The sequence below is a fragment of the Channa argus genome, chromosome 14, assembly GCF_033026475.1.
Source record: "Channa argus isolate prfri chromosome 14, Channa argus male v1.0, whole genome shotgun sequence".
NCBI lineage: Eukaryota > Metazoa > Chordata > Actinopteri > Anabantiformes > Channidae > Channa > Channa argus.
Window position 1 is genome coordinate 2699292 of NC_090210.1, and position 24159 is coordinate 2723450.

A 24159-nucleotide genomic window follows, 5' to 3' on the forward strand; every position below is an offset into this window, starting at 1 on the left:
AGGGTGCACTGAGGAAAAGGGGGGGGGGGGGGGGGGAAGAAACTGTCTGGAGGCTGTGTTTTCTTAGTTTCTGTAGTTCCCGTCTCCTACTTCTAGCCCATCAAGCAATTTCTGATGTTTGAAATTCCCCTCTCACATGTGTTTTTTTTTGGGGGGGGGGGTCCTGAATGTAGGGCATGGGGGCGGGACAGAAAGTTCTCCAAATTAGTAGTTATTTGGAGAGTGGAAGAGGAATCATTGTGTTGGCAAGATGCAGAGCCACATCTCTATTTCACTTGTGGGTTTTCAGCTTACACTTAGACTTGCGCATTAGTTTTGTTTCGAGTCTTACTTGATATGTATGTATGCACTCTTTACTTCTCTCTTCTCCGCAGTGACAATTGAAAATAAATTAACATTCCTCTGCTTTATTTTTTGTCTTCTCTAAGCCTGTGGAGAAAACTTGGAGGCGAACCCAGGGGGTCAGGCCATACTCACAGGCTGTCAATCCTGCACAGTGACCCTGCCACCCCTCTCTTTTCTCCCCCTTCCATTCTTCTGCTCCCCCCACTCTCCCTCTCCCACCCATTTAGTCCAGCTTAGAAACTCCCCCCTTCTTTCACTCCGTCTTTCAGTGGACGCCTCTCCAGCTTGAGTGAGGCAGACACAGGCTTTGTCAAAGGAGCCTCACATTCATTCAGCCGGCTGTTACATACAGCCTTGTACTTGTTAAGACATGTGGGCTGTCTCCTTCTATCCATTTATTTTAATTATGTTTTAATTGCTTGCTGTCCTGTTTTAAATGCTTGCTTATTATTTCTATCGGGCCGATTTGAAAAATTTGCTCTGGACTGTGATTTTCTCCATTATCTTTACTGATGATAGATTTCCCTCCTTGGGATTCCACTGTGTATGTATAGGAGACAAAGGAAAAACAGATGTCGTGAATGTTTGCATATCATGTTTCATTTCATTGGTAGATTTTTTTACTTTTTTTTTTACTTCAAGAAAGACATACTAATAGAATAACATGGGGGACGTATGTATACTTTTATATAATTTTTTTTTAGGAAGACACGCTCAATGTGCAGATGGAAAGAATAACTTCTATTTAAACTGTGGTCTTCTGGTCTATATTATATGTTTCAGCTCATTAGATTTAGTGTAGGTGGTGACAGTTACTCATAACTGTGCACCTTTTTTAACATATCTGCCTCAGTGGAACATGATGCTTATTATGCACAAATTGCTGGCCAAGTAACAAGTAACCTCAATTCCCAGCCCTGGGGGTGGATGGTGGGGGTGAATTGGTGTTGATAAGCTCAGTCACTTAGGGGTTAACGATGCCTCACGTACCTCTTAAAATCATTTTCTGCTCAAGAACACGTTAGCCCCCGACAACCGTCATCTCCCCCCCCCCCCCCCTCCCCCTTGTCCCCTGATGTGAAATTATGACACGTCTGTCAGTACTTGTGTAAAGCATCTTAATGTTAATCGCCTAATCCTTTTATCTCAAGTCCGGGCCAATTCAGTGCAGAAATCCTACCAAACAAAACAGTGTTTTTAGGAAGATGAGCATGGCTGTGTCCTCCACCAGCTTAAGAGAGAAAGGAAACGTGTTACTCAGCAGGGCGACAGCTGATCGGGAGAAAGAACCCCAGGGTGGTAAGACCAAAATTTCACCCGCAAGGCCTGGCAGGCTCTCACCCCCTGGTGTCTGGGGGGGGGGCTGAGTGGCTCAGCGGGCCCAGCAGGCCCAAAGGGCAGGGGGGGTGTGCCGCCGACAGTTTCCAGTCACCTCTTGTTAACTGCCACCACCGTTGCCCCTGAGTGGCCCCAGGCCTTAAATTTGGGGATGATAAATGGTTAAGGAATAAGTCACGTGCCTCTCGAGAGAACTGAACTTGTGGAATTGAACTTGCCCACTATTGAACTTGTGTCTTGGTTAAAAAACTCGAGTGTATGATCACCCTCAGTTCCTACAGTGTAAGACTTCTCATGCAGGAGACCAAGTACCCTCCAGTTCAGTCTTATCTGATCTAGTACGGCGCCACAGGCAGATAAACAAGTGAAAGAGGAATCATTTCTCATCAACTACCCAGGTTTAGCTGGTAAATCTGAAGTTGTATGCAGTATGTAAGTTTCCTTGACGCACAACGTCCTGCACAGCTGCTTAGTCAGGGTGATCTCAAAGGAAAATAAACGCTCTCAGGCTGGGTGCAGATCCAGTGGGCCTGTTTTTTTTTTTTTTTTTTTTTTCAACCAAGCATTGGTTATGTATAGAATGAATCCAACAGTGCATTAAAATTGTTACTCCGTATGGTAATGTGAACGCTTCCCATGTTTTGTTGGTTTTCAAGTTGCCAAAAATATCCAGGCGCATTAGTAAGGCCCGGAGAGCGATCAGCGCTGACTGCTCTGCTGTTCAAATTTAGGTTCATTATAAAATAATCAGGGTGGTTGACGGGTGGCTCTGAAGGAGCTGCATTTATAAACGGGAAACATTCGCTCTCCTCTGCATAGCGACGGCTACCAAGTGACCGATCCTGTGTATAATGCGGGTGTGTGTGTGTCTGAGTGTGTGCACTGGGGAGATGTTGGATGGCAACCACAAGGGAATAAACAAGACACAATATGTCTGTGTGTGTGTGTGTGTGTGTGTGTGTGTGTGTGTGTGTGTGTGTGCGCCCATGTGGGTTCAGGGATGCTTCTTCTGCATGTGCGTCGACGTCGGCGCGGGTGTGTCCTTGGGCATACGTGTGTCTCTGCGTATGTTTGTGTGTGTGTGTGTGTGTGTGTGTGGCATTTCACATATGACACAACACATCCCTTCTTCTCAGTGTTAGACTTTGGTAAGCGGCTTATCTGTCTGGTGTGTTAGCGTGTCTCAGTCTCTAACCTTTTGCTGCTTTTGGAGACAAAAGGACTGTTTTTGCCCTCCCTTGATAAGGAAAGAGACAAAAGTAGCTCACAAAGCGGCCATGTCTCTAATGGCGTTGTGCGTGAACGTGTTGCTGCAGCGACAAGCTCACTCCCGCGGGGATCTTTGAGTAAATGGGGAAGGTTGAACAGGGAAGAGTGGGGAATATGAAGCAGTGTAAACATTAATTTGTGACTTGCCGCCAAGTGTTGAATCATTGTCGGTGCCCTTACAAACATGTAAAAACAAGGTTCTATTATTTCTATAAAACTTTTGGAAAGATGACTTTGTTCATTCAGTCAAGCAGCAGGAAATACATTTTTATTGTGTTCCGATGTATTTGACTTCATTTCATAAGCAGCTCACACATGACCCCTTCTTTTGCAGTGAACATTTGTAGGAGCTATTAATGACCACACTCCTTTCTCTCTCTTTCCAGATGAGAAGATAATTGGTGATGCCTCTCTAACAACTGCTGATCATTGACATCGCCCCAACGTCCTGCTCTCCATCTCCAACACAGTGAACCGCTATTATTAGCCACCGGCTCTTTGGATTGTTTGTATACGGCACACAATGGCCTCTGCACTGTGGAGGTGTCCAGTGTTTCACTGCCTCTTGCTCCTTCTCGTTTGCTTTCACTGTTCACAAGGTGAGTTACCATGGAGTTGGCAAAAAAAGTAGCGTTAATGTGATTCTGGTCAGCCTTTCAAGAAGCCACTTATTATTCAGCTTATGAATGTGTTGAATTTATTAGCACACATTGTTGTGGCCACACAAAAGGAGTGAAGGACTGTTATGTAGCAAGGTTGCAAAGATTTCCTTTAGTTGTTTTACCCTTGGAGTTTGGAAAAAGGTGTTTTAAACACTTTGTACTAAACTCACTGAATATTACTGGCAACCCCTGGACACTCAACTGACACATTTTTTCACTTCCAAAGCAGCACTCAAACGATATGTCAGAGTCCTTCCCCTTAAGGTTCAGCTGCAGCTTTTCAGCACGATAAGCTTTATAAAAGAATGTCTGAGCATACGTTCAGGCCGCAGAGAATAAGAATTTTTTTATTTTTTTTTATTTGCAAATAAATACTCATTCTGAGAAGGCACTATACCTCAAATCTTTAAACGCAGGGCACTTGATTCAGTAGCAGCCTGGTGAAAGAATGTATCAGTATTTTTAATTGGCTGCAATGATACCCGAAGGCTCACTCTTGGTTCCTTTTCTCATTTTTTGATTAGTGCATTTGGCTGTAATTACAAGTATTGTCACAAAATAGTCTGTCTTTTACATACCTATCAAAATCACTAATTATGATGGGCACTACTTTCTCCCCCCCCTTTCAGTCCAATTTCACTTCGAAACAAAGTCACCCAAAAATGTATATTTCAGGTCTGGCTCTCGTGTACAATTTGTTAACCAAAACTGATTGGGAGACTGGAGCAGGCAATCCCAAAGGTTTTCAAGCAGAGATGCATTTTATTTTTTTTTATTTATTTTTTTTTGTCGATTAGCAATTTTAGATAATATTGACAAGTTTTCCTGTGGCATTTGAAGAATGGCCCCTCTGATTTGGCCTTGCTTAGAAACTGAGTTGAATGGTGCTGTTGAATTTCTTAAAGATTCCTCTTTGCTTTGGTATGCACAATCTTCTGGTTTTGGGTTTCAGTTGATGTGAGGGCTCTCAGGCCTAAGAATGCATATTTGCCCATCCATCAATAAAGGAATGTGTGTTTGTGTGTGTGTGTGTGTGTGTGTGTGTGTGAGTGTGTGTTCATATTCTATCCACATGCCACTCACCTTTACTTTGTCCAACCCTGAGGGTCTGCATCCCAGGGTCTATGATCTGTGTATCCGTCAAAATCCATGCAACATAAAGTCAAGGAATGAACAACATATGATTCTCTACTTTCACAAATTAATTCTGTCTGTGCAAAAACAAATGGAATGAATCACTACCAGGAAAACTGTATTAAAGGTTAAGCCATTTCATATAGTGATAGTATTTTTCTGTAAGTCCCCCTACATAGACTAAAACCAACAATAACCTGCCTCTATTCATGGGTCATATCAGTCAATGTCAGACCTGGATTATTTTAGTCTTCTGTGCCATAGGCCTCTGTTCTTGATCATAATGATTAAGAAAACATCAGAAAGACAAACTGCACCACTGGGTGTTTCTTCATTATGAAAAATTGTTGTAATGTTGCCCCAAGGGCTCGAAATGGTCATAACTTTTTACAGCGTTTGGATGTAAGCAAGAATCAATTGTGCAACTTCAAGATGTCTGCACAAGATTGCTGTTTAATTTAACTAGTGGACTGTAAAGTGGACTCTTGGTCTCCAACCTCAATAATCCAAAATGGAGGCTGACAGACTTTCAGTTTACTGTTGGTTTCAGTGTTTGTATGGGAATCTTGAAAATACAACTGATAGTAAATGGCCTTATCTTTTAAATTCACTATATTTATAACGACCTCAAATAACTTATTGTTCTGAATCTCAGCTCCCATCAGCTTTACAGAACTTTATGTTATCTCACTGTTTAGCTGTCCTGCCTATAACTTTACTTAGGTTTTTGTTCACTTCTCGTATCATCTGTTGCGGCTGCAACAGACAGCAGTTTTCAGCTAACAGGACCTGGTCAGCAGCAAAAAGGTGGACGAACACAGTCAGTGACTAAAAGGCAAAGTAGTAAAGCATTTAACAGTTAAAGAGACAATTTTTTACCTTTCCAGACCAAAATAGAGCTAATAATGAAGTCAAAATAATCAGGTTCATAGAAGGGGGAAAAAAAGTATATATTGTTTTTGTACATAGGAAACTGTTTGCTAACAAGTTCTTCACATCAATAAATTAATAAATTATAAATGATCTTCTCAACTTGCTAGCCAGTCCCAATACACTGCATGTTTGTCACTGCTTCACAATAAAAGCCAGTCCGTTTTCTGTTTTTCGCCAGTTTGGCCATTTTAATGTGAAGTGGTAGCAGCAGGAAGTGTGTGATTTGCTGTAGCATCTCTATTGCAGTGGTGGGAAACTGAGCAGTAGACAGTGAGGCTGAATCCATGAGATAAAATTAAAAACAGAAATGCTGGATTACATGCATGCATCATTTCCTGTAAATCCCTTGTGCGTAGGAAGTACATTTTTAATCCTCTAATGGTGAACTCTGCCTCTGATAAAAAATAAACTACTATATTGAGAGGTAAGTGCTGAAAAAATATACAGAATAAATATAGCAGAAAAAAGCTAGCTGTAAACAGTATCTAGTAATCACCAAGGATTTTATATAAATGTCAGTTATACCTTTAAAATTATGTGAAACTTTTATATTTGTAATATTTTTTGATTTGGCTGTAGACACAGAGGAAAACTCTGCCTATATGCTCTTTCTTTAATTAGTTTGACTCCATTTCTTTCACATCCTTGTGCCTTTATATAACTGATATAAAGTGACACTCCTGCTAGAGTAAAGTAGGTCAAGCAAGAAACAGATTTGTTTTAGGTGTTTCACACGACTGCCCATCCTGCAGAAACGAACGAAAATGACGAGATTTACAAAGGTGGGGGCCAAGTGCACAGGGACAAACCTGCTGTGGCTGAATGAGAGCTGTTATCTGAGTCCTTAAAGGGAAGAGACGGCTTTGAATGGGCTGGAGGTTAAATGCCAACGTGAGAGCAACCACCTAAGCCTTCGATTATAAATAAGGTGCATATGGAAAATGTAAAAGATAATGTGGTTTCGGTTTGAAGGGTGCGTCACATCTGCAAACACAAGGAGTAAAGCCAGTGTTTAGGTCCTAGCTAGTTTTCTGGCCTGGGCAGAGTGTGTGTGAATATAAGACAACAATCCCTTTGAATGACCAAAAAAGGTTTAACACAAATCATGTGTAAGAAAATGGAATGACTTTTAAAAAAAATTTTTTTTTCCTGTTGGTCTTGAGCCCCCCACGATTGTGAAATATTCTTGGGATCGAACATACCGACGCACCAGCGCGCCTGCGTCTCTCCCCAAAAGGTTGTGAAGGTTAACAGTACGTCTCGGCACAACATTTGTCTCAAGCAGTGCCATACATTGTGCTGATGGAAGACCCTCCCTTGTGCCACAGTGGTTATTTCCAGTCCTGGGGTTGACTGAATGGGGGAGGCTATTGAGCTCATACTCCTCTCTGGCCTGGGGCCATACACATCCAGTCTGTCATCCATTGATATGCTTGGCTTGCCATTTTATAATTCATATTGAATGCTACGGGTCCGTGGCAGGGCGATCATGAATTATCAGCTAAACCATGGGAGATTCACAGATGACTGGTCAATCTGTGTAGTGAGAACAAGTACAGAGGAAGAGGGGGGGAAAAAAATCTGATACTGTATGAAAATTCTGCCCAACTGGAACTGTTTCAAGGAGAAAGGAGTTCATCATCTGGATTGAATGGACTTTCATGCATTATGAAGACAGATAAATCAACACATTTCGTCTCCCATTTTTTTTTTCCTTATTTACTAATAGAGTTTTGTCAGCATTTTGTCTCAGTCAGTTTCCCTACAGTGCACCAGATATATATTTCTGTATAGGGTTGCATAACAATATGCTGCTTTAATAATAACTGAGAATGTGGAAAGTTTTGAATCATAAGAGAACATGAAATTGAAATGAGCCAGAGTCACATGAATCTCCAGGATCAGTATTTCACTCAGAGGAAATGAAATACAATATCACCCCTGATGGGGTCATCCCAGATTTATTGCAACAGCGATTTCCTGAGTGCGTTTTTGGTAAAGCAAAGCAGCAAGAAAAGTTTCAATGTAATACGCGAGAGCAAGTCTCGTTCACTTCAGGAGAGAGGCTGCTGCTTTAGTGTGTGTTTGGACTTGATTGTAAAAGTCGCTGTCATGTGGCCAACTGATGAACATATACTCTATTTAATGGACTAGGAGCTGTAGTTTTCTGACAATTTGATCTCATTTATTAAGCATGGCTTAAATCTCACTTGCCCGCAGCATCTTAGAGCCATTCACTTCACACCCCCTATGGTAACAAGTTGTATAAACATTGGACCAGATGCCTGCCTCGCTCTTTCCTGTCTGCACTTGCATTCTGTTCTCCAGGCAGCCTAATGCAAATAATAGATGAGTCCGGCTTACAACCAAAAAGTAGTTTGCCACAGAATCTAAACTTCCAGATTTTGCTTGGTGCAAGTCACCGCTTCACAGGACTGCTCAGCTGTCATAACAAAGAAATTCATTTATTCTTGAAAGGAAGCAGGAGCCCTCCAAATAAAATCAAGTCTACACTATAGAAATCTGTATAGCGTCTTTTGTGTTTTTCGGGAGGTGTTTGCCAGCAATATAAATCAGGTTTGGATGAGAAACAAAAGCATTTACATAGGCAACAAGAACCTGTCAGATTTCTCTCTGGTTTTCTGTTCACCCAGTAGTTTCAAATAGCTTAGAGGCATGTCAGAATGAATTTCATTTAACAAAAAGAGCCAAACAAACACGCACAAATAAAAAGACAAAAGCAAAAGAAGGCATATAACATTTAACACCAAAGGGACATTGTGTTAAGGCAATCAAAGCAGATTGTTGCTCTCTCTAAATACCTGCGGCAGTGTTTTTTATTTAATTTTTTTAAACGGCTCCTTTTTTTTTTTATCTAACTAATCAGGACTTACATTTTAAGTATTAATTTGTTAAAGAGAGCTCGATTTTGGAGGCACATCGTGTGTGTGTGTGTGTGTAAAAGAACATGAAGGCCGTCTGAACAAAAAGCCTCATGCTGTTAGAAAAGAAAGAAGGGGGGGGGCTACAATTATATTTACTTTGTGTGAAAATTGTTCAGAAATGATGCGTTTGTCGGTGTCTTTCCTCGCTCCATATCAGAAATGTCATAACAGCTCAGGTCTCACATTTTTGTTACTGCCGGTTGTGATTTACACAGTAAATGTTGGTGTTAAAACTAGTGTTGACAGTGGGAAAAGGGATGGCAATCAATAAAAGAAATTATGATGGATTCGGTAAATGTGCTTTTGTGTGCCGTCTGTGACTCGAGTGTGTGTGTTTTAGTGTGTGCACAGATTTTCTGGCATGTTTGTCTTAAGTCAGAGGAGAAGAACGGAAAAAGATGGAGAGGGACTGATGTGTAAATAGAAGATGAAACTGGTTCAACTGGTTTGTTTCTTTTGCTTAGTTTTGCATGGTTTATGTTATGTATGATTTGGATCAGTGTCACGTCTCTATCTCTCTTTGTCTGTAGACTAGTTCTCACTACTGGCCATGAATGGCCCTCTGTTGCATTCACTGTATTAGTACCCACCTCAGGCTGAAAGTGTGTGCCATAGAGCATGACCACACATTTTTTTTTTTTTGTCCAGGAATTAAATGTCACCTCAGGGTGGGTCACCTGCAAACAAGAGGCCACCAGCCGATTTGCAGGTATAAACAGTTGAAGATAAGGAAGCCTCCTCCTGCCTTGGAGGAAATTGAAGAAGTGTGCAGCGAGAAAAAATTCGGAGAAACAGCAAAGCACAAAGAAGGTTTTTGTTTGCCTCACGCCATCCGCAGTGACCCCTTTCTTGTAGCACATTTCCCTATTGATGGTGCGCGGCACAATGGCCTCATCAAAGATGAGGGGGCAGGAAACTGTCCGTCATCAAGATCTCCCCATCTCTGCATCTCTTATCGGTGCTCCTGTTTTCTGCTCACATTGACCAGAATGCTGGTGGTAGGGAATAGGGCAAGGTCATCACGCTCAAGTCAATCAAAGTGGTCAGTGTTCCAGAGATAGCAGGGGGGTTATTGCCAAGGAATGTGCCTGGATGTCTTTCACCGACTTTCCTGGTAAATCCTTGAGAGACTCCAAACAGAGCTGTGAAGCTTCCCCCCCGTTGCACTTTACGGTATACACATATTTGGTGTATTGCTCACAGTGTGTGAGCAATGTCTTTATATGCATGGAAGACTCCACACAGACCGCTGCAACCTGCAAAGCAAGGTCACATGTTCGATGGAAACAGCCAAAGGGGTCTCTGGGCTACATTTGGTGGTTGGAAATTTTAGTGGAAATATAACGGAGGAAAACAATAGTACAAAGTTTGCTAACAAAGCTGCTGCTCTTTGTGAGTCAACGTGCAGTGTGTTCTGATTAATACGGCTACGACAGTGCAAAACATGGCAAACGTCATAATCCCTTGTTAATCAGAGTTTGTTGAACCTTTTAAAACAAATTATCTTCTGCTATCTGCATTACAGTTCTCGAGTTTTTTTTTATTTTGTCTGTATTTTGACAAACATTCCGAAAATTCCGGCATCTTCTATCTTTCGTCCTAGCAGTCTGAGCAGCTGCTCCCCTATTCCTCTCCATAAGTTAGGTTTACGTTCCTGGCCAAAAGTTATAGATATAGATCAACTTATAGATATGACTCAAACTCATTCTTATTTCACACTACCTTTTTGTCCACCATATTGCACATTTTTAACTTATACTTTGCTGACAAAGCCCCCAGTAGCTTTGGACAGATCCATACATATATATATTTAAAAAAAAATGTCCATATGTTAACTCTATAATCATCTCTTTGATTCTGCCGGCCATTCATCAGAAATGGGGGCAATAAATTCAGTTTCGTTTCATAAGAAACCTAAATTCATCATGGTTCATGAATGATGTAGATTTGCTAAAAAATACCAATATGTTATCTGCAAAAAATTACATTTTATTTTATTTTATTTTATACCTCATATCTGTTCCTCATTCATTATTCCACATATCCTTAACTTCATTATTGAGTACAGTCTCTGCAAGGTTTAGTGTTGAATACGGTGAATAATAATAGAATAAGCAAACCACAGCATCTAATATCTGTATGAAGTGGGAAAATGTCTGTCTCTTTCACTCTGATACACCATTTATGATTCCTATAGTTTTTATCCATTTAATAAAAATAAAATGAAACCCCAAGCTTTCTGTGCTAGATATAAAACTCCCTACTTTACAATTATTGGTCCATTTCTTTGTGGCTTTATTCTATATTTCTGTGGGGTCTGGGTTTTTAAATTGGCACCTTAATATTCTGTATGTTTTTTTTTTTATGTCAATAGTTCTTTTGATTTGGGGTGTGTTCGTTTTGATACTGTTCTTTATCATTGTGCCCTTTGGAATTGAAATGCTAATAAGCCACTTGCCCTATTACAGCTTTCATAATATCACTCATTTATGAAACATACGTCCCCTTCTGCTTTATATGTTAGCAATTTATCAAGTCTTTGCCTAGTGTCTTCCAGTTCCAAAATAATATCTTATTGAATTTCTTCTTATGTTCATTTTCCAGAATGTTAATTTTCTCTTGACCTTCTTTTTCAGACTTTGTATTTGTACTTTTTTCAGCCTCACTCTCATTTTCCCTTGTATTACATTTTACACCAATGCAACAAAATTGAGGGTGTTATTGCTTTATTATTATTATTATTATATATGTGAAAACATTCTTTTTTCTTCAATTAGTGTATCTTCTCCCATATCCATTCTGAGTATAACAGGAGCACGGTCGCTTGTTGTTATTGATTCCTTTCACAAAGTCCCATACTTTGTGTAAGTACAGCTTTGATATGTAAAAAAAAATCCTTATCATCATGTGGGTTAGAATAGAATAGTAGTATTCACTTCTCCTTGGGTTTTTATGTCTTCCTGGGCCACTTGGTCCTAGTCCTTCTATAATACCACTAAGCATTTAGTATTCTTTAAAGGAATTCTTCGTCTGAGGTAAACCTACCTAGTCTTCCTTTCTATTCAGCGCTGAAGTCACCTCCTACCTCTTACCAACTCAAAACACAGTTTGACTAGTCCAGCGCTCCTGCATTTTATGAATTCAGGAAAATGGGCTCCAGCAGGATCAACATTGTTAGCAGGAGCTCAGGATGTGTCCTGAAGACATTCCCGATAAGAATCACCCATTAATCTAAGCCAGCACAGACTCTGCCTTAATTGCATTAAAAATTGCATTTTAATGTGCAATGAAATGTGCACTAGATGAAAAACGTATGTCAGTATGAAAGAGGCAAAACAAAACATACGTGAACGTTTTTCATGTGCACCAAAGCACTAAAGCCACAGGAAATTCTTGTGTAGGGATGAAACGAAAAAAGACATTTGAAGCCAAAATGAGGAGCAAAGCTGCACGGTATCACCTCACCTGCAACACTCCATTCACTCTGGCACAAGTAGGTTTTGTTTGATGACAATAAAGCACCAATGTGGGATTTAGATCAGCACTATGTTAAACGCTACTCTCTGAGTCTGCATGAAGATAAAGCCTGTGTCTCTTATCAGAAATGCCTGGTTATTATTGTCTCAGTGCTGTGATGTCTGTTCCTAGTCATCCTCGTAGTCTCTGGCTAATTATTCATGTAATCCGTGTTCCAGTTGCAGCTTCTTCTGACACACTGCATGTGACTCACTGAGTAAGTCTCCTGGGATGGGGAGGTAAAACTGGGAGACTCTGCCCCAGCGTACAACAACCAGCGATGCACGTGATGGAGGAAAGCCCACGTCCTCCTCTTCGCCTCCCTCCTCTTTCTCTTTCCCTACTTCCTCCTCACCTTGTTCTTCTCCATCCGCACCCTTCGGGAGGCAGCTGACTTATTCTGAGACATTCCTTGAGCGGAAAATCCAGCTGGGGTTTAAGTGCAGGGGTAAAATATGGGCTTTTAAGGGGAGTTAAGCATCACTCAGAGTAGATCAAACCTGTGAAACTATACTCCTGCTGCATTTGGGAGAGTTGCTTTAGCTCACCTCTTTCTGCCTGTTTCATCAACTCGCCTGCATAAAGAGATGCAACAATATGTTAGATATTGAACAAGCTTTGAGCTAATTTTGTCAAATGGCACTCTCTCATGGGAGCATATAGATTTTTTTATTTATTTTTTTTAATCTTCCAAGCTTTTTCCAAATGTTTAGCCTCTGTGACAGTTATTTGTATGTTCATGAAGGAGTTGTATTCTCAGTAGACTGTACAAGGTGTCAAATTGCACTTTGCTTTCATCTGAGTGATGTGTCCATGGACCAAACAGAAGAAGAAATTATATCTACTAATGTCTCCTCAAGTGAATTATTCCTGTCATGAATAATCTATATTGAGCACTGACCCTCCTTGCATTTACAGAATTTTATGTATTATAATAAGGTAATAATGCTTGGCTTCTTCCCATTCTTTGATGTTCACCCAAAGGGTCATGGATCATCCAACCAATTGACGTTGTAGAAAACTCTTGCGGTCAAATTAAGACAGTCATTATAGTCTCCGCTTTTATGGGCTTTTTTTTTTTTTTTTTTTTTAAGTCTTGCTCTCATGGGATGAATTCTTCATCTGCAGCTTTAGGCAGCTGAGCCAAGCTTCTCTGCAGAGTCAAAATAATCCACCGTGTTGACTGTGTATCACTTGTGGAAAAATTTAAACTTTTTCTGTTCAGTGTGTAATCAGAGAGAGATTTCTGCAACATCTAAACACAACGGTCTGTGCATTTAAACTATTTTGTGTACATTGGGAAGTTGATAGTACTATAACATCCTAGCTTATTATAGTTCATAGCGTAGAATAGTATTATTGCTAAAATAGCTTCAGCTGGTGTAAAACTCCATCTCTGATTTTTCTTTAATTTTTTTAGAAAATAGTATAAAAGCTTAAGGCTGAAGCAACAGGTCCCAGACAAAAAGCCCTGTAAGCAGCTGAATATCCGTGGTAGTTTCTTGAGATTAAACCAATTCCTTACACCTCTGCTGTGGTGTTTTTTTATTTCTTTTAATTTTTTTAAAATTTTTTTTTTAAAGGAAAAAAGACACCACCTTCCACAGTCTTAATATGCAACGTATCACTTTTCTCAGAGCCCCATGCAAACAGCTTCAGCATGTTATAGAATTAAAGCTTGCTTGATTAGAAGCTCACTGTTCAGGGGAGAACTTTTAAGTTTAAATCATGAGAATAAGACCTGTCCTGAAAAAACACACCATTTTCCCTTTAAATTCCTGCTGTTCCCCTAAAAGAGAAAACATTACACGCTTGCATCAGGCGGGATAGGATCTAGCTTCCTCTAAATGGACCCACCTGTGGAGTTAAGAGGCAGCAGCAGGGTCTATCACTCTCAGCCTTAGCAATATGACAAATTCCTCCCTTTAAACCCCTTCAACGAGACAGCCGTCAACATGGAGCGTGTGATTCTCTCCTCCCACCTACTGTTTTTTTTTTTTTTTTAAGTCAGGAAACATGAATTAGAGGAAAGTCCATGATCATGAATACAAATTGTGCCTTTAGAATTTAAAGTGGCAACAGTGAATTCATGCATCACCAGAAACGGGTAAAGAGATATGACTCACAGCGCTTCATCTAACCACAAATGGACTCCCATATTGCCAGTTTCTATTTTAGAATACTTATATCGGAATCAAGAGTGTCTGATAGCAGTTGTCTGGGAAAGGCGGGTGTAGCCTCGGGGTTTGTGGTCTTGTCTGACACTGTCTTTAGAAACAATTCCCAGCAAGGTGGACCGGAGCGGGGACTAAAGTGTCATGGGAAATGGTGCCATATGTCAACTAGATTTTCAGTGTTTCGCCGCATTTCGACAGTTGAAATGAAATACGAGCCGTTGTGCCACAGTGAAGTGATCTGTGGGTGTTGTCTGTATTTAAAAAAACCAGGTGTTATTTTGCGAATCCCAAATCTCCTTTCTCATCTCCCACCTCGCTCCTGTGTGTCTATCAGATCTGATGGGCAGACTTACTGCATTTGTGAACTTGTATCACACTTTTTATGAGGCAGCACTTGCAAAAGTAGGCATGTGGAAATGGAAACTGAGCTACATTAGTTCATATAGTTAGTATTTTAATCATTTTAGAGACATGTGCATGGACAGTGAAGTGTATTTCACACATAAAAGGTTTACTGCACTGGTCTCTTCATTTTTAAAAAGTTCATTTCATTCCTTGGTTGGGAATCAAAAAGTTCCATTGAACAGATTAGAATCACTGCAATAAAGAACAAAGGAAAAAGAAAATAGAGGAAAAGCATTGACGAAGCTTTGTTCTCTAATATTAAGTATTCAAATATGTATTTTTGGTTTTGTTTTTATTTTTTTGGGTCCTGCCTAATGAATTCCCATACAAAGCCTTTGCTCCACCAGAGCAAAACATAGTGCATGACCACTCTGTCACTCTGGATATTGGATTACGGAGGTATTCCCTGCTGTTGGAGGAAAACCTTGACTCTAAGATCTGTTCTTTCTTCCAAAGATGTTGGCTAACAGTAATATCAGGAATAAAACAACCTAAAAAGACAAACAGTCTTGAAGTACTCCTGCTGTGACCACGGTGGGAGCGGTCTTATTTGACTAAAGCCTACACCCTCCTTTATGCTACGGAGAAAGCGTCCCTTTCAAACCCAAGCCGAGAACAATAGGGGCCAGCCGTGGGGAAACGGGGCCATTTGCATGCAGCTGTTTGCCGTTTCCAGGACCACAAAGGCCAATCAAAGGAACCTTAATGGAGGATGACAAGCATCAACCAACGCCTTTGCTCTCTGTCTGTGCCAACCCTCGCCACTCTGTCTGCCCTCCAAAAATGGCCCCTTTTTTATTTTTTATTTAAGGCTGATCAAACATTCCCCCACTTTTTGCCTACCACTGTCTTATGTCCTGATGCTGTGAAGCTTGTAGGGTTAAAGGTTGATCGCAACCGCGCTCTCGAGAGCTGAGCACGCAGCACGGAGCAGCAAGATGGACCTCAACATCTGTGTCTGCCACTCGCAGCCGCCAAATGGCAATATCTCGACACAAACCTCCATTATCTTTTAGTTTCATCTCTAGGGTTTTAAAAGCCGCAGAGTGTAACTCTGTGGATGGTTTCAGATGCATCCATCTGAGCCAGTGTGCCACTTCCAATTTCAAGGGTGTTGATTGAAAACAAAATATGTATTATGGTTTTGGGGGGGGGGGGGGGGGGGATTGTTGCCAGTGAATTATAGGCTGTCAGCTGGAGAAGAAGAAAAACTCCCAGAATGCAACATATTGAGAAGCGGCCCTGGCCTTTGCTTTGCTCTCCTGAGCTCAAAAGACATCTTAGCAGGCAGGTCAGGGGGAGGAATCTGAAAAGCTACTTTTCTCGCAGTCACTCACTGACCAGAATGCATGATAAGGCTTCGTGTCAACAAGGCCAGGAACAGGGATCACAGCCAATTATAGCTAAGTCAAAGTGGTTACCATGGTGACTGTGCTAACTGCTCTATATTAAGCATTATTCAATTTGCTCACAGATTGTTCAATTTATTGTTAATCTGAGGTGCAGATACACAGAGAGCAGCGCTTTCTTTTCTTTTTAGATTTTTACAGACCCGGGATTGTGTTATGGATTTTTTTTCCTGCAGTTTTCTTGACACTGTTTTCCCTGCAGCTGGTGCCCTTCTGTCGCAGTCTTCCACTGCTGCAAAGTTGAACAACCAAACAAAGAACACAGAACGCAAGATGAATAGCTTTTTATACCTCGCTAAGACATTGACATTTGTGCACACAAACGTTCATCCCATCTTTCCGAAATTCCGTTAAACTTGTTTAAACCATAAAAAATAAACACCTAGACCCAGGAATCTTTGTTGTCACAAGGTATTTTGTTCTTAGCTGTGCTTAAACCCCACAGATCTAAAGCAAAAACCAGTTAAGCCAACCAAATATATGCTCCTTTGAATTCAACTGTCCAACAGAGTGAAAAGTCTCCTTTGTATATATTTAAACTTTTTAGACGGTTTTGTCATTATTTGCCCATTTACAAGTTGACAAGACAGTCATTAATGAGAGGGAGACTATCCACAGTTTGCAATTTGTTCTTTAGGCTGCCAGTACAGTGTAGATCCTCCCTCCTAATTGATGTGGTGTTAGCCTATGACCAGCGAGATCTATACAGGCGAGGAAAGGAGGAGGAGGCAAGCAAGGCACAAACCTAATCAATCGTTAGCCCTGTGTTGACAGCAGCAGCCCATCATGCCATAGTGGCCTGATAGATGGGCAAAGTCGCCAGTGGGCAGCCAGAGAAAGGAGCTTGAAAGGCAGATGCCTTGTGCACGTGTGTGTCCATAAGGGTGTTTTAGCCGGACGTCGGGCCCTGGGCTCAGAATTTTAAAACCCCATGAAATGCATTCTTTCTGTCTGCTCTCTAGCTGCTGTGATAAACCCGTCACTCCTTCCATGAGGAATGGCAGGCAGGATGATCATTAGTCTTTGCAGTAAAGCTGGCGACTTCCCTCTGTGTTTTATCATCCACCATTCTGGACAGGTTTTCTGAAAGGTTTGGGTAATTGTAGTGGTTATTGGAATAGATGGAGTGACCCCACAGCCCTCCACTTATGGTTCGGCTGCACTGACGTCTCCTAATGAGGTGATAAACAGTCCAGCTAAGCAGAATCTACTGGCCATTAGATAGATCATGGTATTATAATGAAATGTCTTGTGGCCGAGTGCCAGAGAATTTATACCATTAGTTTCATATTTTGTTATATTGCTGCCACTGCTAGTGTGTAGAGAAGTTTCTTCTAATACGCAGTGGCTTCAACATTAGATTCTCAACAGTGTATGTTTCACAGATGTCCAAGTGTGTGTGTGTTTTTTTTTTTTTTTCCTGTTTGCTGGTGTGACATGTGCAGCCTGACATAGAATATCATTATAACTGAGTCAGGCACAGCAGGTTGAAATGACTAGCAGACATGTGGGTCGGGGGCTTCAGGGTAGGAATTTCAAGCCCGAATTACTTCAACTTTGAGCAGCTCAAACAATGCTAATTGCATCAGGCCCTGACTGTCAAAAGTGTGAGGATAATTAGAGTGAGGGGGCAAAGTGAACCCAGGGTGGTAAGTGTTAGTACATGACAATGCTTGGGAGCCAATAGGAGCATGGAAAAGGTAGCAGGCTGAAAAGAGGGCTAATTAGGAGAAAGCAGTGCAGAAAATACAAATGGTAGCTGCCCCTTCGGGGGCCAACCATTGCTGCAAACAGCGGCGATTATTGACAGTTCATGCAGCGCTCTGCTTGCACTTCTAAATGGAACACATTTGCATGTTCTACTTAGATTTTACCTAATTGTTTTCTCAGAATTGCAGACAGTTAGTTTTTTTTTTTTTTTTTTTAAACTTTGGATCACTTTAACCTCAGATAATGGATTTCACTTTCTTTTTCCTTTCTCCATTATTGCCCTTTTCTCACTTTGAAAATCTCCATGTCTGTAGTTCCACTCTATTTGCGACGTGACATTTTGTTACTAAGGAGAAGGAAATACCAAGGAATAACCCGTTTTAATTGTAATTGTGCTGAAAGGGGAGACGGGTCTGAGTGAAATGGTTAATTTTCCCCCCGAAGTAGCGCTTTTTGGCTGCTCTCCCATCTTCTGTGTTCCATGTATAGATTTTTCCTCCTGTGTGGACTCCAGACCGTCCCCTCTTCGATCGCCAACACTGTAAAATGGATTATATTACACTACATTCTGACGGGATTCTGCCTTTTTTTTTTTTTTTTTTTTTCTCTAACTTGCTCCGCAAAGCAAGTAAAGCAAAAGCAACAAACAAGGCAGATGGAAAGTATTGGCTCTGCAGTTGATGTTCTCTAGGTGGAGGGCTTCCTGATGCTCTGTAGCCTTTGTGTTTGCTCAAGAATTTATGAGGTTACCATTGGTCTCCAATGAATTAAGATTTGATGCCTTAGCCAACATCCAAGAACGCGGCGCGATGGAGAGATGTATTGTTTCATCTTCCCCCACTGCTGCATCGCGTGTAATGGTCCGTCTGTTTAAAACTGTGCTAAACACTGGACTGCTGTTGCCTATTTATTTTGTGCCAATAGACTTTTACTGCATGATGTGTGGCCTTATTGTATTGAAGCAGTGATCCTTTTAACTTGTTTTTTAACTTGTGTGCTAAGCGTCTCTTCTCTGTGTGTGTGCCAGGGTTCAGCCGAGCGGCCTTGCCTTTCGGGCTGGTCAGGAGGGAGCTCTCATGTGAAGGATATGCAATTGATCTCCGCTGCCCGGGGAGTGATGTCATTATGATTGAGACGGCCAACTACGGCCGGACCGATGACAAGATCTGTGACGCTGACCCGTTCCAGATGGAGAACGTCAACTGCTACCTCCCCGATGCCTATAAGATTATATCACAAAGGTAAAAATGCTGGGGAGAGGAGGGATATTATTTCACAAACATAACCAGGAGCTGGAGAGGGAAAGTGTGGACCTGTTTTTTTTTTTTTTTACTCTCTCCGCACCTAACATTTCTGCACACAAAGGAACAGTTCAAATTATCACCCTCCTCATGCAACCACCTACATATACTGGACAATTAATCAACATCTCACACCTTTTTAAATGTTTTTTATTCCTTCACTGACTGGATTATGTAGGTGGCATTTTTGAAATTCATCAAACTGGGGTGCAGATTAATTCTTGACAGCCAGGAATTGACATCCATGCGGCAGAGCTCTTCACACCAGCTGCGTGTTGTTGCTGCTGTTTGAGTCATAATCAGCGCACCTCAGAGGGACTACAAGTCACATGAACACCCTCTTAATTCCCTATCTGGATTAGGCTTGCTTTGTTCAAACGCTTGTACTGCATTGAAGTGGCTTTGCCTCAGGTAGTGAGCAATGCCCATCATCATCCCTTTTATCCTGGCTACCCTCTCAAAGGATGCTGCCTTGCTGTCAAAAGACAGCACAGCAACACTTCAGCTTGACTGCTGCTTACCCCTAGAGGTGTGTGTATTTTTAAAGGGCACCGGATAAACTATTCATAAATAGGTACCAGCACAGTTCATCTTCTAACTCACTGCTCTGTCCTACCCTGTCCTAGCCCCCCCCCCCCCTTCCTTTAAGCTAGCTCCTGAGCATCATCGCCCACCATCTTACACCTCTGGGTTTTACTCTGCTTCATTCGCTTCAGTATTTACTCCCATGAGATGCAACGCTACAGAACACTTCAGGAATAGAGCAACTCATGTTGTCTTGCTCTGTCTTTCTAAATTTACAGCGCAGTCCCAGTACACTCATACAGTAACATGCCACTGACAGTGTCCATGCCCCTTGGTTTTGACTAAAACCTGCTGCATTGCACACCAAATCTGTTGACAAGTCAGACAGAGCCGCACTTCAAACTTATCTCCATCGAAGATTCCCCAGAGGCAGCGTGTGAGCCAAGGCTTTGAGAAGACTCTGCACCACAAGCCCTTAAACAGAATTATTCTAATGATTAAGATCAGAGGAAATGGGCTCCTGACCGTAATTAAGGTTGACGTGATAACCGAGGATGTTAAAGCAAGTCACAAAGCTTTGTGAGGCCCTGATCAGTGCTCTTTCAGTCTGCAGCAAACTAACGCAAGGGGGATATTTAAGCTGCGGCACATTAAAACACGATGCCCTGCCAATATTGGGAAGACTAACAAAAGGCAATAGTGCTGCAGACAGATAAACAAACATATTAAACAAGATTGGGGAGATAGAAACAGTGGGAAGTCGGCTGCACAGAGTGGCAGTTTTGTTGGGTTGGAAATTGCGACAAAGATGTATTCATCAGCAACAAAAACAACTACACGCAGATAAAAAGCCTTGATTTTGACCATCTACATGAAAGTGTTCTATCAAGTAGAATGTTTGGTTGTTGACGAAAAAAAAAATGGCTGGATGAAAAATGTATGAAGGAGCTGATGGAAACTCAGGTTACTGGGCCCGTTTAATATTCAGGTGATCATTCTCTCTGAGATGTTCTGTAAATGGACGGTGTGTCTGACCTCTCTCTCTCTGCCAGTCTTGTTCCCCTTACCCCTCCGGTTTCTACAAGTGTAGGTACACAAACTGCTCACACACCCGAGTATACTTTTTATTGACATGCATTATCCTGTTTCAATGGCCACCTATTCTCTGACCCAGTAAAACTAACAGAATAAATCTTCTACCTGGTCAAAGGTGCAGCTCTTTCATAGGACTCAAACACTTCACTATCGTGAGATTATTCTCACTGCAACAGAGATTATAGGCGGTGGTTTTAGAGGCAGTTTGACACAGATGAAGTGTGTCAGAACACTTTGAACAACACCCACCTTTTCTCCAGAGCAGGAGCATCTAGAAATTCCAATAGAAAACCAATAGAAGTCACAGAAGTGAACACTTACAGGTTTAAAGACTCCAGCTTTGGCAAAGGACTTGTTTAAAGCCACAGTATGTGTTTCAAATTAAAAGTTTAATGAGTTTGATTCTGATCTCAGTGCTAGAATAAGTTGGATGTTGTAGCTTTAATAGTATTGTTGCTTATATTGACTAATGCAAAGTTCCACTAACGCTGTCCCCCTCCTCAGTTTAATGTGAATGAGTTTTAGTGTCTTTCAGCTTATACTGTATGTTTGGCTTTTATGGTTTTGATGCTTTGATAAACTCACTACCTGATTAACAGCAAACAGATGATGCACAAAGTGAGTGATCAGAGAAACAGTGGTGAATTGAGCTGCCATGTAACAGGACATTTTCTTTCAGGAGGTAATAGAGGCCGAGCTAAAAGGAAAATGTAGCTTACAGACGGACAATAACGTCACACTGTGTCTCCTGGAGGTGAACATAACATAGCTTCTCATTTGCCCATTGTCCGCCGTTGTCTTGCCCAGTGACACTTCGACATACTATGGAGGAGGAACCAGGGACCCACCGACAAAAAAGTTTTGCTAGAGCAATTCTATATTATGTAAAGGAAATACTTCCTGAAGTAAAAATACTTTAATATTCATAGCAGAGTGTAATTAAACATGAAAATTAATTATGTTGATTGGCACCTTTCAAAATATAAATTATTCTATTAACTGTACTGTATATACATATAAATGTATGTCACTAATCCATTAGTAAAGAAGAATTCAGAAGAATTTTAATGGGGTATATGGTAGAGATGGAGCTAATTAAAACGATTTGCTATTTTGTTGGATACCCAAATACGTAACAATACATCATATTAAATCACATTTTTGTGATCTTAATCCACTAGTAGCAACTATCAGTCAGTTAGTGGGGTATGTGTATTACTTCGTTCTAAAATGAAGTACATTAGTAGTACAATAATCTCACAACAGTGCATGCAGTGCTTGAGTAAATGCACTTTCTGGAATTGTGAACCAACGTCCATCAGAATTATTAAGTCCAAACACTTCATTAAGTATCTCTGTGTGCATTTTAAGTAATTCTGTCACTCTCATCTTCTGTCAATCATTTCACATTATGACGCGGTGACCCTTCTCCCTTGCAGCAGCTTTCGCCGCAGTGACGCCGTAAAATTGAATGTCTAATGTGGAGCTGTCACCATATTGTCACTGATGTTTAAACCATCACTGATAACGCTCATTCTATTTGTTAACTTCATAGAGGATTTTGTGCCTTTTAATAATGAATAATGTTTAATAATCCATTAGTTTCAAGTTAAGGGCTTTTGTTATGAAAATGCAATGCTGGATGTAGAGTGCAGCATGAAAAGTATCTTTCTGCTTAATGTACATGTATATTCCTTTTTATTATTTACTTTAACACTATGCATAGTGAAGCGTCCACAGTCAACGCTTTGTGCAGTTGCTATGCAGCTATATCCCATTTTTGCAGCGACAGAAAAAACCTCTTCAATTACTGATGGTTCTTTGAAAGTCATGTCCAATGCTGAAATGTTTGTCCAACTTGCATGACATCTATTGACCTTCTGAAATATTTATCTAAGGCAAATTGTTGAATGTCCCAGTTTGGTGCCATTTTTCTTTCTTGTTTGCCTATATTACTTCTCAAATCCCTCTGCTTCAAGAGAGCTTGATTGAAGTGGAGCCAGTTTCATCCTATGCAGTATTTACACTAACTCAGTCGTCTGCTGTTGTCTTACTTCCACGCTCATTTTACCTGAACCTTTGTCGCAGCCACGAACATCTGCAAACACACACTAACTTTGGAATTCACATGTCGGACATGTTAATTCACAGAGGAGCACCATTTCATACTGGAAGGCAAATAACCTCTTAGAAATGACACATTCATAATATGTTTGCATAATGCAGAGGAGCCACTCTGTTTTACCAGAGGCCACCCATTCCTGTCCACTGTATGTCACAGCCACCTGTTGTGTGTGTGTGTGTGTGTGTGTGTGTGTGTGTGTGTGTGTGTGTGTGTGTTTTAATGAATGTCTTCCCTTTCAATAGTGGTATGAAGATGCTGTTAAAGGAAATGCCATCGCTAATTCCTGACATGCCTGTAGCTGCTCCCTCACTCAGCTATTCATTATCACATTCATTCACATTCATTTACTCGTCTTTAATGCTTTTATTCCTCTCTCTGTTTGCCAAGGTTTAAACTAGAAAGCTTATGTGACAGTCCTGGCTGGGATTTCAGCAATTTCATTGTAGCCGTAACAATGAACTTTCCGCCCCTCTGTGTTTTTAATGTTGTCTGCCGAGTACTTGCTGTGGGTAGTCATGATGAAATCTCTGGTCAATCTTCTTTTTTTCTAGATGCAACAACCGTACGCAGTGTGTGGTTGTCACTGGCTCTGATGTCTTTCCTGATCCATGCCCTGGCACCTACAAGTACTTAGAGGTCCAGTATGAGTGTGTTCCCTATAGTAAGTATCACATCCAGATCTCATCATGAACTCTTATTGTGTATTTTTAAAAGTGTCTCTGACTAGACAGATGTTCTGTTGACACAACCTCTGCAAATACATGTTTATTTTACAGATGACACTCCTGGAAGTATCTGGAAGGAGTGTGTAACATTAGTAATGATATGTTGAAATATAAATTGCTCCAGTCATTTTAAGGGTCAGTTCACACTAATTTGGGAATATAAACATACTCTCTCAATTACCTCTGTTGGGATCAAGCCATGCAGATGTTTTTGGTTCTGTTTGCAGTGGTTTTATGATGTCTGTCTTTAGAGTTGGGTGTAGGTAGCTGCTTCCATTTTGGATCTGGCTCATATTTGGAAAAATATCTGAATTCATCAGGCTCTAACCAATTTCCTACTGGACCGTGTTGAAAATGCTAATTAAAGTAAATGTTATAATGGCTTAAATAAAACGTCTGGCTGATGTGTTGTTAATGAACTCTAAGGACAGCGTCTGCACTCAGCCAGAGATTGTATGTGAGGGTAAACTAACACCACCAGACCACGCAGACCAGCATGTACACTTATCGTCAGTAGTTTAGTCTCATTAACTTAATACTGGAGG

General features: G+C 41.0%; 1 protein-coding gene across 12 annotated transcripts in view; it reads left to right on the forward strand.

Moving 5' to 3' along the window:
• Positions 1–24159, forward strand: part of LOC137098197 (adhesion G protein-coupled receptor L2-like) — a 125003-nt gene that overhangs the window by 57307 nt on the left and 43537 nt on the right. For 11 of the 12 annotated variants that reach the window (XR_010910584.1, XM_067474166.1, XM_067474177.1 and 8 more), the window contains exons 2-4: positions 3339–3551; positions 18871–19084; positions 23441–23550. Coding sequence is in view for 11 of the 12 variants with exons in the window: in XM_067474166.1 (XP_067330267.1) it covers positions 3476–3551; positions 18871–19084; positions 23441–23550 (400 nt within the window). In the remaining variant the exon portion in view is untranslated. Of the gene's footprint in view, positions 1–3338; positions 3552–18870; positions 19085–23440; positions 23551–24159 lie in introns of those variants that run through there. The other variant, XM_067474171.1, reaches the window with a different exon arrangement.